At 51.4% G+C, this 13429-nt stretch overlaps 5 protein-coding genes across 5 annotated transcripts; 2 read left to right on the top strand and 3 right to left on the bottom strand.

The window, feature by feature from the left end:
* Positions 1 to 169: 169 nt before the first annotated feature.
* Positions 170 to 1247, bottom strand: CDV56_101994 (LysM peptidoglycan-binding domain-containing protein; the record flags this gene model as incomplete). The annotated part of the gene is made up of 3 exons (XM_026755613.1): positions 170 to 606; positions 661 to 1053; positions 1184 to 1247. 3 exons carry the CDS (start codon positions 1245 to 1247, stop codon positions 170 to 172), a joined length of 894 nt encoding a protein of 297 aa, XP_026609672.1.
* A 994-nt stretch (positions 1248 to 2241) lies between these two features.
* Positions 2242 to 4071, top strand: CDV56_101620 (glycoside hydrolase family 18 protein; the record flags this gene model as incomplete). Its single annotated transcript, XM_026755239.1, has 5 exons — positions 2242 to 2699; positions 2770 to 2947; positions 2994 to 3128; positions 3194 to 3818; positions 3884 to 4071. The coding sequence occupies 5 exons, from the start codon at positions 2242 to 2244 to the stop codon at positions 4069 to 4071; spliced, it is 1584 nt and encodes a 527-aa protein (XP_026609671.1).
* A 460-nt stretch (positions 4072 to 4531) lies between these two features.
* Positions 4532 to 7377, bottom strand: CDV56_101117 (putative C6 transcription factor; the record flags this gene model as incomplete). Its single annotated transcript, XM_026754736.1, has 8 exons — positions 4532 to 4802; positions 4937 to 5481; positions 5572 to 6009; positions 6076 to 6371; positions 6426 to 6907; positions 6957 to 7033; positions 7166 to 7189; positions 7249 to 7377. The coding sequence occupies 8 exons, from the start codon at positions 7375 to 7377 to the stop codon at positions 4532 to 4534; spliced, it is 2262 nt and encodes a 753-aa protein (XP_026609670.1).
* A 352-nt stretch (positions 7378 to 7729) lies between these two features.
* CDV56_100900 (uncharacterized protein) lies at positions 7730 to 8803 on the top strand (the record flags this gene model as incomplete). Its single annotated transcript, XM_026754519.1, has 1 exon — positions 7730 to 8803. The coding sequence occupies one exon, from the start codon at positions 7730 to 7732 to the stop codon at positions 8801 to 8803; it is 1074 nt and encodes a 357-aa protein (XP_026609669.1).
* Positions 8804 to 9082: 279 nt separating this feature from the next.
* CDV56_100727 (VOC family protein) lies at positions 9083 to 9966 on the bottom strand (the record flags this gene model as incomplete). The annotated part of the gene is made up of 3 exons (XM_026754346.1): positions 9083 to 9367; positions 9433 to 9682; positions 9800 to 9966. The coding sequence occupies 3 exons, from the start codon at positions 9964 to 9966 to the stop codon at positions 9083 to 9085; spliced, it is 702 nt and encodes a 233-aa protein (XP_026609668.1).
* Between the last annotated feature and the right edge of the window lie 3463 nt (positions 9967 to 13429).

Raw genomic sequence — 13429 nt, 5'->3', positions numbered from 1 at the left:
GCTTGGTCAGGGCCAGGGTGGGCTGCGTCATCCGGGGAAGGGACAGGGTGGTGGTGGTGGTGGAGGTGGGCTGCATGGGCGGTGGGTCCTATGGCTGCGCGCTGGGGACACCCATAATCTAGTACTGATAGTAGCGGCTGTTTGCGAACCAGCATTGGGCGTCAACCTGCTACGGGGGGTCCCGGCCGATCGTGGGATGGTGCTGGTGGTGGTGCTCCCGGACCCACCGGGCGCTGCTGCTGAGGTAAGTCCCGCAGGTGCTGCAGCACCAGACGCGGTGGATGAGGAGCTGGGGGATCAGCTCACTGCTGGGAGGAGTTGTGCCAAAGGCCACGGGCCCTGGCGGAGCGACAGTTTCTGTAGCATAAACGCCAGTCTTGGTGACTGTGGCGTGAGGGATGGTTGTGCCCGTCCAGACAGCGCCTGGCTGGCTAACACAGATCTGATCTCCTGCAATGAGGTTGCTGCAACCAGCGTTAATGAAAGGGTTCCAAGAGCGAAGCTGGGGCAATGTGATACTTGATGCATTGGTAATCTGCATGCAAGTATCCCCCGACTTGATCGTGTACAGCTGGCAGGTGTTTGGGATACAAAGTTTCTGTCCAACTGGACGCCATTAGCTCATGTTCGTCCATTACTATAGCTCTACGGACCCCTCACCCTGGAGATTAGAACAATCCGGGAGAATATTATTGATAGACATCAGTGACCCCCGAGGGACACCCTGCTTTGAGGCAATTTTCCCACAGTCATCGCCCGAGACCACGGTATATGTCTTCCCGGTCAAGCATTGGGCCGTCGCATAGCCCGGGGGCGCGTATCCAGGCAAGTCTGTCCGGTTGCCGGTCACAGGCTGGACTGCGGTCGGATAGGATACGCCGCAGGTCGCTTGAATGGCAGCCCATTCCTTGGCCATTCGTGGACTGTAATTGCTGAATGGAGTGGATTGGATCAATCGACCCAGAAGGAGTACGCATTCCGAACACACCACGCTCTTGGGGAGGCTGGCCATAGAGGTGTCACCGGCCGGAAGCGTGAGGTTCGCGAGAACATCTAAAAGATTATTCAGTAATCTCAATTCCTGGCCTGGTTGCCCCTAGATTTATAAATACCTTGGCAATAATTTCCCTTGGAGTCTTTGAAACAGGACACGTTGTATTGCGCCCAGATCTGGTCCCCATACAGGGTTGCTGGCGTATCTGCCCAGGGCTGCGGGCTCCCGGCGCACACCTTCTGGACCGCAGCATGATATTTGGATGGGGTGGGGTTACATTGTATACGTCCATCTTAGGCCTCCGATCTGCCTCCTCAGCCCGTGAAGGAATAGCCGAGAATCCAATCACATCCAGAGTCACTCTTGTCTTCAATGCCGATGGACCGATTGAACAATTAGAAGCAATTATTCCTTGCCGGAGGAGCCGGAAGCTCTTGGCGGGCTGGAAATAATAAGATGGATGGCTGTCCGAATGGTAGAATGCTTCATCTGATCAAGCGAACGCTACCTCGAATGGTGATTTTTTGTTCTTTTTCTCTCTCACGATGAGAATAAGCATAGTTTTGGCAGCCTTCGCGTCTGTTGTTTGGGGACTGGCATCGCAGGACCCGGCGTCTGCCACAGATTATAGATGGTAGGTAGTGAAAACCGCAACTGATTACAAACATTGAAGCTGATGGTCATTCAGCTCTGCTACAAAGCCCTGCAAGATAGGATGCTGCAGCAACACGGGAGTATGTGGACTGGGTCCAGACTTCTGTGGTAAGAGCTGCATCTCCTCGTGCGATCAGAAAAGGTAAGAATAACACACCCCAAGCCCGCAGACAGAATTACAAGCGCTGAGTGCATAACTTCTTTCGCAAACAAAGTGAATGTGATCCTGGATGGGGCGCCCAGTGGTCTCAGAAGGAGAAATGCCCCCTGAACGTGTGCTGCAGTAAGTTTGGTTTCTGCGGAACCACTAAAGACTTCTGTGGCAACAAGACAGTCACCAAGCCGTCATGTTCTGGAAGCAGGTAGGAAGGCATTCTGGGGTTGATATTTGAACCGTAGACTCACTGACGATTGTAGCTCCAACAAAAGATCTATCGGTGTGTGGTGATGATCACTCAACCCTGCGAGGACGTGGCCTGCTAATTGACCCAGGATACTATGAAGGATGGTCCAATACCCGAGCATGTTATGGAAGTGAGTCGTTCCAGATGGAGACCGTTGCTGGGCGCTACAGGCCAAACGATAGTACAGTGATGCCAGAACAACTCCCTGTTGGCGCCTACACACATCTCAACTTTGCCTTTGCCTTTATTGATCCCAAGTCATTCAAGGTTGCCCCCATGAGTGCGGCCGACACAGAGCTGTATTCACGTTTCACGGGCCTCAAAGACTCAAACCCCGGGCTACAGACGTGGATCTCGATTGGCGGATGGTCGATGAATGACCCAGATCAGCCAACGGCCACAACCTTCTCTGACCTGGCGGGATCCAGCAGTGCCCAATCGGCATTTTTCAGCTCGCTGATCTCCTTCCTTCAGACATGGGGATTCGACGGCGTTGACATCGATTGGGAGTACCCCGTTGCAACTGAAAGGTCTGGGAAACCACAAGACTTCCAAAATTATGTCTCGTTTTTAAAAAATCTTCGCTCGGCTTTGGGAGGCAGTGGCCACAACTACGGGTTGACGATCACAGTCCCTTCAAGCTATTGGTATGGCCCCAGTCAATGCAGACGAACAGCTGAAAGATAACTGTGGCCATTAACCCTTTTTTCAACCTAGGTATATGCAGCACTTCGACATTGTGGCAATTGAGAAGGTGGTGGATTGGTTTAATGTGATGACATACGATTTACACGGCACATGGGACTCCACAGACAAGTTTATCGGGCCGATTGTCAATGCCCATACTAATCTCACGGAGATCGATCTGACCATGGACCTGTTCTGGAGAAACAAGGTAAGTGAATTGACCTTCGACGCGGCAGTAGCTGACGGAAGGACAGATTGATCCGGATAAAATTGTAATGGGGCTGGGATTCTACGGCCGAAGTTTCACGCTTTCTGACCCCTCCTGCACTAAGCCCGGCTGTGGATTCAGTGGAGGAGGGAACCCAGGAAAATGCTCTGCCAGTGCCGGGGTTGGTCCCCTCCCCTTCCAGTACCTGAGCGCCAGAAACATTCAGACCTACTGACGAGAGATTAGACGCTCATGTATTCAGAAATCCAAGACATCCTGGCGGCTGGAGCGAAGGCGACCATGGACAAGGATGCAGCAGTGAAACAGGTCGTCTGGGATAATAACCAATGGGTGTCATTTGACGACGAGGAGACTCTCAGGTTGAAGACCGACTACGCCAATGGCAAATGCCTGGGCGGTGCTATGGTTTGGGCTGCATCTACCGATGACACGGTAGGGTCTGCGGCCCAGGCATATATCAAGACCAACGGACTGGTCTCTCGTAGCCTCTTCGGGGGCGGGGCGAATCCCAAGGAGGAGGATGTCCTCTCGGCCTGTATCTGGGGTGAGTGTGGAAAGGACTGTCCGGATAACTCTCTCCCAGCACAGCGAAGTGATGGTAAAAACCGCGGAAATGCAGGCATCTACACGGGTTGTAGTGATGGCCAGACCAGGAACTATTGCTGCCCGAAAGGCCAGGAGGTGCCAACATGCCAATGGCGTGGAGGTGCGCCTTTCTGTGACGGAAAATGCCATTCAGGCGAGGTGCAAGTCTCGTCGGACACCAGTGCTACAGGCAGCGAGTGCTGGACGGGCCATAAGGTGCTGTGCTGCACTTCAACCAAGTCGGATGCCGGTATAGGACAGTGCAGTGAGTCTTCCCCGGGTAGCTTTAACACTATGCATTCAATCATCTGAGCTCACATACATCGCTAGAATGGGAGGGATCTGCGCCCTTCTGTGGCAAGCACGGGAGAGTAGGCGAGCATTACGGATGCGACGAATCCGACCGCTACGAAGAGACATACGATTCGTTGGGTGCTGGTGGTGAAGAGTATTGCTTTTCAGGCTACAAATCCTTCTGCTGCACCAAACCTCCTCCCTTTACGGGATGTGGATGGTAAGAATAACCTCTCCCCCTTCTAGCGCCAGGAGCTGTAGGATCACTGAACTGTGTACGATTAGGACATCAAAGGAACATCCTTGGCTACACCCTTTCACTTGTCCGACAGGGTGTCCGGCTGGAAAACAGGTAACACAGTCATGATCATCCGATGAATTGGACCAGCTGCGCCAGACCCTGGAGGGTCATTCGGACTGGACTTGGTCTGAAGCCAATGTTGAGGTACCTATCCTAGACAACCAGTGGGTTTTTTTTTGGTGGTAGGAGGATATTATGGCTACCCCGAAACTATCGCCCATTGTGCTTAGCATTTAGAAGTGGCGTGGAATCACCACGCAATACAATCGCTAGAATCATTAATCCCTTCGCCGTCCACCACCTAATTATCCTGCAATAAGGCCCCTACATCGCCAGACTGTGACTTGAGAGGGATATCAAGCCAATCACTAGCCCGGATACCTTCACAACGATAACAACGGTAGCCCTATAGCTTCCCAAAAAGCTTTCCAAAATTTCTCAGTTATTCTTTGTGCGTCCTTAGCCTCAAACTGCACGAGCTCTTGGTACTCGAGGATCTGCAGAGCGGCGTTAAGACCTGTACGCGCTGCTTTGGAGGGGCACAGCGCGGTGCATTTATGCGCCGTATAGCGTACTGTGTTCTCAGAGTGCCCTTGACATATTACGTGTCGGCGATGGAGGATAAACCCTTTTGCAAGATCAAAGAGAGTGAACCTTACTTTATTAGGTCACGTTGGCTATGTTCCGGAGTCTCATCATATGATGTAACTGCTGGAGCTTGGAGCAAATCGAGTGACAACATATTTGATAATGGTAAAGACGAGACAGGAGAGAATTCATTCCCTAACCAAGTGTCATCATCGAAGTAGACATCGGTGTCGGGATTAGTGAATAGACTGCTAATCGTGTCTGTTGATTCCCGGCTTGTCTTTGCTTCGACGTAACGAGCTGCAACATCATATAGTGGCTTGAAAATACGCAGCTGCCTATTACAGCTGGCATAGCGCGGCGATTGTGCCAGAGACTGTAGACCGTCAACCACTCCCTTCAAGCGGCCCAGGTCCGACGCGTCAGCAGTATCAACAACATTGCAAACCAGGATTGTGAGAGGGATAAATGGCGCTAGGAGGAGAATCTCGTTGATCCATTCGTGAAGACCAGTCGGCCATTTTGCTGCATCTGAAAGTATGGCAATGCTGGCTTCGCTCTCTTCAAGAGCTACTCGTGCAGCGGTGATGCATTGCGTACATGGTATTATACCCGAAGGACTCTCTGTTGGGATTCCTCGATATATGGACGCCAAGGTTGAGTATTCTATAGCTCTGTTGGCGTGTATCATGAACCGTGAAAGATTTAGATCTAGCACATGGCTACTCCACAGGTCTGGCCGATTCTGAGAAGGGTGGTTAGTCAGAGTGTCCACGGACTGATTCCGTATGCTTGCTTCTGTTGGGAGCACAGAAAAAGCTGTTTAGATACTTACATAGTATCCGGTTCTCGCGGCTATCATCCGCTCCAGCTCAGAAGCCAGTGCACTGGTACGAGACACGCGAACGGAGCTCGGTTGTGTCAACGCAGTCGGGCTATACAGGCTATCGTACAAGCGGCCGTAGAGGCTAGCGACATCGATCCAGTCAGGCAGCCGGTTATATGCTAGGGAGGTCATTTTGCGGTCCAAAGTGAGTCGTGGGATGGTGATATCCTGGTCTCTAATAGTCGATGGCCTGCCGAGCCGTAAAGCCACAGCTTTCTCCAGGGCGTACACAGCCCAGAAAAGACACATCTTTCGCTGCACTGCGTTTTCTTGTTCCGTTACCATGGCGTGACTGCTATGCAACCCCAAGGCCAGGCACATAAGTGACGCTCTTGAAATAAACGTCCAGGCTGTGGACACTTTTCCCCGGTGCAGGCAATGAAGAGACTGTATGTTGGAAATCGCAAATTAATACTGTGGGGAATGCATTTCTACTAAGAGGGAAAAACGCACCGCCATGTACAAGGCACAGATAGAGTCAATATTGGTATCGATGTGAAAGGAAAGGCTCGATAGAATTGTCTCGAGGCTCTCTCTGCACGTTGCAGCTTGCACATCGTAGTCCTGTCTGAGTGTCTCGTCATCGGCACCAACCGAGCATTGGGTGAAGAGCGAGTAAAGAACGTAGTGGACTATGATCAGCTCCATATCGCTGATCGGACCGGGTGTGCAGGCTCTGATCACGTACTGAGTGAAGTCTCCCAGAAATCCAAATTCGAACGGCCAGTAAATCTCGCTCGGCGAGCTCTCTGTAGGATGATTATCAGATCGAGTGCAACATAGCCTGGAAAAGAGAGACGCACCTTGAGTGATCCTGAGGCATGCCATGATTTTATCCATGGAAGGGATAGGCAAATCCCTGAGACTGGAAGGGATAGGCAAATCCCTGAGACTAAGACCAGAAGGCAGCGCCTTTAGAAATGAACGTGACCCTTCCAGCGTCTCATTTTGCTGCTTTTGGTCATTGACTGTGCTCCGCAAAGTATTCAACGCCGAAGTTATGTCGTCGACGGCCCTGGAGTACGGGTCATTCATCACAGCGGTTTCAAGAGCTCTTGCTGCGCAAATGACATGGGCAAACAATGCGGACTCAATCCCTTCCGCTGGAGCTGGAGCTTTGGGGGATGCCCGAAGACTGCCAGATTGGAGCGATGAATATGATGGTGCTCGTAATCTAGTTGGGGCCATAAGGCTGCTATCACCATTATGGCGCTCATCTCTAAGTTGCCCTATGATTCCGTAGAGCTCCTCAATTCTGTTCGAAATATGCTCAAGTCTCCTTTCACTGATGGTCTATTAATGATTAGATAGATGTACTTGGGGGGATAACTCACTATACACTCGAGATCAGGACCCGTTGCCGCTTTTCTTTGGCTTTGTGAGCCAGTCTGAATGTACACTGCGCCTCCGCCTTGGTACAATGTGAGCACGGATTAACGCGATTACACTTGGTCTATTAAGCCAGCTCGAAAGTCAGTAGACCGACCTCGGATACACCTCACAGGGGAACAATCTTTGCTGCAGGTAAATAGAAGGATCGCACCTTCCGCTGACGGCAACGATCACACTGTGGAGCATGTCAGCATCTAATTCACATGTGACGCGACTAAGGAAATGTTCGCATACTGCCACTCTCTCCTTCACCACAACCTCATGCTCGTCTACCCCATTCCACTGGGAATCCAGGCCGCCTTCTCCCCCTGCTGCTTGGCCAGTGGGTCCGTAATCGGTGCCTCCAGGTCTGAATGACATCATCACAACGGTATCTAGAGACGCTCTCAATGCGATTTGGGCAGGGCAAATTGCAGGCCGAATGGTGGAACTGTCAAAAGGTGTAAGTCCGGACTTTTTGGAAGCCCTCCCCGACGAGGTTGCCGAAAGGACAGATTTGCAGGTTCGATGAAATTTCGAGCCATGGCCGGACAATCGGGGCGCCAAGAGTGCGCAGTCCGAACAGTGGAGACACCCTCGGGGGCCTTATATACTTGACTATTACGTGCCTCTTGTTTCTTGCCTCATGCTTGTTTGGACACGATTGTTATCCTTGCATATCCTGTGAGCCCGCAGACATTTGCGCTTATCAGTCCTTCCCAACAAATACTCCACCATGAAGTATCGCGGCGTTGTCTACGATGTCGGCCTCAATTTTAATGGCACTGGATTCTCCGTCGAGCCATTCGACCCTGCTCTAGTCAAATACGACATGAAAACAATCGCCGACGAGTTGCATGCCAATGCCGTCCGGATTGAAGGAGAGGAGATAACTCGGCTGGAGATTGCCGCACGGTCAGCGCACTCGATGGGACTAAAGGTGTTTTTCAATCCGTGGAAGATGAATGCAACCATCGAGGAGACTCGCGCATACTTCGAAGAGGCGGCAAAAACTGCAGAAAGATTACGCAATGAAGGCATTGATTTGGTCTTTATCGCCGGCTGCGAATACACCATCTTCAGCAAAGGTGTTTTCCCCGGAGATTCTTTCAACGACCGTGTAATGTTTCTCGGCCCGCAGTTTCCCAGCGGCCACATGATCGAGGATATTCCTCAGGCTCTGCGTGACAAGTCTGTCGAGTTGAATAAGGTGTTGCGGTCTTTCGTTGAGGTGATTCGTTCCCAGTTCGGAGGACAGATCACATATTCGGCTGGCTCCTGGGAAGTCGTGGACTGGGATATTTTTGACGTCGTCGGCATAGACTATTATCGCCGAGGAGAGACTGCGGAGAAGTATGTCTCGTGTCTCGACCGGTACAGGATTGGAAAGCCTCTCGCTGTTTTAGAAGTCGGCTGCTGCGCCTACGAGGGAGCAGCAGAGCGCGGAGACGGCGGGTTCGTACTCTTGAAAGGCACGAATCCAGACGGCACTGGCATCTTCGAGAACGATATTGTCCCGACTCGGAGCGAGAAGGAACAGGCCGATTATGTCGGGACGCAGCTTGAGCTTCTCAACAATGCAGGGGTTGATGCGGCCTTCATATTCCTGTTTTCGTTCCCTTGCATGCCGGCAGCAAAAGGGGCGAGGGATCTGGACATGATGTCTTTCTCGCTGGTAAAGACCTTTCCTGAGAAGGACTCAAGATCTAAGGATATGCCTCCATGGGTACCGAAAAAGTCTTTCCATCGCGTCGCTGAAGTCTTTCGTTCTATGGAGCAGGAAGAGCAGAGTTCCGCAGTGACTCAGTGAAATGCGCCTTTAGGCAAGGCCATGCTTAGGAATTAGTATCGCATAGTATCAGAGCAGTTGTGACTTAGAAAAGACTGTGGATTGATACGTAACTGGCGAGGACAAAACAATACGCCGTGGAATATGAAAAGTCTAGTAATATCCAAGCGCCATTGCCATAGACGTGATGACGTTCACGCGTCACGTCGAGGTATACACTCATTTCGTAAGACAACGAGTTCCTATATTCGGTGCAGAACGCTGTTATACGACACTGCTGCGAATAACCCAGAATATAGCTCAATATGGGATTATTTCAATGAGGTATCCATCTGGGTCTTCCACAAAAGGGACAGCCACGGCGGCTTCCCACAAAGGCCTGTCAAATCCCTTGTCGGGCGTATCGCAACCCAAAAACGTAGCCACCACCTCTGAACCCTGAGCCACGCCAGCTTCTTTGAGTATTCTAACATTGTGACTTCTGATATATTCCATGGCCTTTGCCATGTCCGGGACGCCGATTGCCAGCTTGACGAATCGGAAATCCGGATAGTCACTTGAGTCGGCCATGCCTTTCTGGGACTTCTGAAGGCAAGGTCAGCCACAGTCTTGCCGGAAGCGGACGAGACTCTTTGATGAAGTATCGTTACCTTTGGGCATACTAGTTCTAGTACACCTTCCCTAGCGAAGAGTTGCGTTTGTGGGTTCGCTGCATCAGGATAACCGAGGAAAACAACCGTGGTCGTGTCCAATCCCATGCGGCCCAATTCCTTCATGCCAAAAGCACCCGTGTAGAACGCAACGGATCTGTCGATATCCGTAACACGAAGGCCGACATGCGTCAGTCTAAATCCGCTGGTTGGGTTCTTCGATGCCATGGTGTTCAAGTGTTGAGAGCGACTTAATATTTTTGTTCAAGCATAGAATGCCACTTTTCAGAAGTCCAGCGTGCTCTTCTAATAAATTATCTCTCGGAACCCGCTAGTCCCGGAGCCCGTTCTCTCTTTTCTTGCTAACAGCGTAATCCGGAAGGTCCTGGAACCGAGGCCGAGAATTTCCACCTCGCTGTTGGAGTCACTATCGGACTTGTTATCCGGGGATATTTCGCCGACGGCGGAACTAGAATGGCTCTCGATCTGACCCTCGCTCTCGTTAGGTCCAACAGATCCGGAGTGAAGTACCATCGTCGAAACAGGAGATCGGAAAGGAAAGATCGAACGAATGGATAAAACGAAGGATATCGGCGCTTACGACGACGGGAAGCGCAGGGGAATGGATGAGAGCGAAGAGTGATGCCAGGAGGGATGATGGTGGCAGAGCGAGGAACGGTCGACACCGTAAATAGGATTTTAGAAATAGAGAGAACATGATGGTCCTCAGGGGGGCCAAAAACGGCTCCCCGGCTCAGCAAGAGGATCTAGGCCGCCGACGTTGAACATGCTCAGCAGCTGAACTAGCGTCAGGCACCGAAAACCGTGGCGTCGCGTGCACAGAAGCGCCCGAGGCCGTGGGGCGATGGGAAAGCACCTCCTCATCTTGCCGCAGTATGATGGACGGATCGTGGCCTTTCTATTAGCGAGTAACGATTGAATCTACATAAAAATTTTTAGGGCGGTGTTCTGGATGCAATAATCTCGGACTCTCCCTGGAGTCGATTGGACCTCGCTCGAGACCTCGCCGGCCAGGTCTTGCTGCCGGCGACACCATTTCCATTACAACTAGAATAAATGATATTCTATCGTCATCGCGTCACGGCTGCATATTCTGTCGCTTACTTGTGGTTGAACCGAAATGGACAGGTGATTCTTACAGAAGGGTCGTCCAGAGTAGGTGGCCTTCAAGTTGAACTACTGGCTAATGTATATCCCAGTTCAACGCCAAGTGAACTATACTGTTCATTCTATACCCGCAACTGCACTGGTCATCGTGGGGAATATGTTGTCCTGTCATGCTATTGGGGTGAAAACAACACATCCAAGATCACTAAGGAAACTGAATCTACGAGGATTGACGGTTTCTCCCTCCAGGATCTTCCGCAAAACCTCCAACATGCTGTTCTCGTTACCAGAGAATTAGATTGCAACTAGCTGTGTGTTGATTCTCTCTGCATTTTACAGCACAATAGGGAGGACTAGGAAAATAAGTCTCTCCGCATGCACGACACTTGCAGAGATGCGCTTGTGACCGTTTTGGCCGCTGCTTCAGATCATGCTGGAAGAGGGATCTTCCGTCCTGCCAGGCATTCCCGAAGTATGGCTTCCTAGACAAGCAAGCGAATCAAGTAGTAGGGGCATGACTGATCCATTAACTAGCGAGTCGGCCTCCGCCGTTAAACCTGCTCGGTATGACGGTGATGTTCATACCCACTCCCCATGCATGGAAATCGTCTCCCTGATTGCCTTTATATGGTTGACTTGCCAACGGACACTCGCTCTCCGCCGGCATATTTGGCAGCCATATCGTGCCATGTTATCTCTCTCGGCTTTGGGTAGTGCGAGGCCTGCATTGGTCAGCATATAGCCATCAGCGGGTGATAAACGCCTACAAGCTGCTCTCGGGTTAGAGGCCATTGGGTATTAGAGTTGAAAAACATAATCTGCCCGTCGCGCTTGAGTCGTATCATCATGAAGACGTCGGCATCACATTCCCGGCAATATTCGAACGACTTCCGGAGGAGACTGTCCCTTCGGCGAGCCTGTTGCTGGCGTATTGCTTTGCGGCTGTTGGAGCGGCGCCTGCGGATGATCTTTTGTTCCTCTTTCATTGTACATGAATCGGGATTCTTTCACTAGAGTCTCCGGCCTCGAGGAGATATCGGGGGTTTAAATAGCCCTGGGGAACGTCGATGCGGATCCATAATTTCTCAGAATCGAACGTGAAAGAAGCTCACAATGTACCAGGCTCGGTGCTAAATGGTGCTATGGGATGGGACGAGGTGCGATGGGGTGCGATAGGTGTTGAGAGGTGGTGATACCCATCTGGGGAGTCTGATGGAGTCTTCCTTCAGGCGCACATGTCTAAGGAGAGAAGTTTAGTTGTCAGTCTTGTCAGTCGCGTTCAGTCTCATGGAATATCTTGCGTACAAAGAGTTCTCTTAGTTTGCTGGTCTGGTACGGGTTCACAGGAATATATTCTATGAGTGAGCGCTCAATGTGTGTGTGTGTGTGTGTGTATTTAACGGCCGTGGGTCGTGACAGGCACGCTTCCCATCATTTCCCTATTGGGACAAAGGCCGCCAGGGGGTAAGCCCTGGGCTTCTAAATCTATAATTCTATATACAGATTTTTAAAACAAGAGAGAGACTCTTTGGCGCGTTCACATAGCTGCCGTGGTCTGAGAGGTAACCTGCTCTAGCAGGTTAAATGTTGATGCCAGCTGCAAGGGTCCGCCTTAGCACCGTGACCCATCCTACCACCTCCGTGTTTTTTTTTTTTTTTTTTTTTTGAAAATTTTGAGGAAACAGACATAGGGGAAAGAACAAAAAGGAAAAAAGGGGATGGCTTCGCTACTGCTAAGATAGGGAATGGCGGGGGCAGATGTCCTCAAAGAACCGAGTCTCTGAAAGCCAGGTAGCAAGCCTGGCCGCACCTTTTTTGGTTCCTAGAAGGAAGGGTATCACCTCGGAGGGGGGTCCTGGAGGTCGGGACACTCGTCTTTTCGCTATTCGACAGAAGAAAAAATGGATTGGTGACTTCCTCGCGCCACATCGGCAGAGGAGGTGTGCATCTTCATGGTTAAACCGTTCATGATACTCTGCAAAGTCGCCATGTCCTGTGCGGAGCTGCGGATAACCAGAGTGTTTGTACAGCGGAGGTGGCAGTCGCTTTGGCTTGCCTCCTTAACGAGGCATAGGAGTGTTTATATGAGAGAGGGGGGGCAGAGGCAGCTCCTTCTTTGGCAGCGTGGTCAGCTACCTCGTTTTCTGGAACATGCGCATGTCCAGGAACCCAGCGGATCCGGACTGAGCCCTTGTTGGTGTGAGGAAGTCTTTCTCGGAGGGGCCAGGTTGAGGCAAGTGCTTGGAAGGTGTTGAAGACTTCTTGTGATGAGCCTGTATGAGGTGAGAGAAGGCGTGTAGCCACTTCTAGATTATCCAGACAGACCCACAGATTAGTAGCAAAACGAGCTGTACAGCTTTCCATGGCTGCTTTGATACCAGCCAGAGCAGCTTCTGCTTCTGCGTCAAAGACCTCTTTACTAGGGCCAAGAGGGATAGCTGACCGGAGAAATTGATGTCCGGCCTGAAACAAGGCAAAGCCAGCGCCTGCCATTCCGTTTGCCAGCTTTGATCCGTCTGAGAAAACTTTCATATCAATACCGGGGAGAGTCTGATAGAACTCTAGAAAGTCGGCTGCTGCCTGCTCCTTTGCGCGGCCCATAGGTGCCCCAACCCGGAGTTGAGCATCTTTTCGTGACTCCTGTGGAAGCCAGGGGGCATATTGCAGCGGGTTTATCTGCTCTGGTTCTGGTAGGGCTAGTACTCGGCGTGCAAACCGGCTAGTTGCCCAGCCAGTCTGTACAATTTTTGCTGCCCTCCTGCGCAGGGGGTGGTAAGGGTCTAGGCGACGAACACGGATGGTGGCCGATGTAGCTTTGTAGTCAAGCTCAACTTCAGCTGGTAGGAGCCCTGATTCCCGATATAAGGCA

The sequence above is a fragment of the Aspergillus thermomutatus genome (assembly GCF_002237265.1).
Source record: "Aspergillus thermomutatus strain HMR AF 39 chromosome Unknown NODE_446, whole genome shotgun sequence".
Lineage (NCBI taxonomy): Eukaryota > Fungi > Ascomycota > Eurotiomycetes > Eurotiales > Aspergillaceae > Aspergillus > Aspergillus thermomutatus.
The sequence above is the reverse complement of the archived record's forward strand: the minus strand, read 5'-3'. Positions and strand labels throughout refer to the sequence as shown.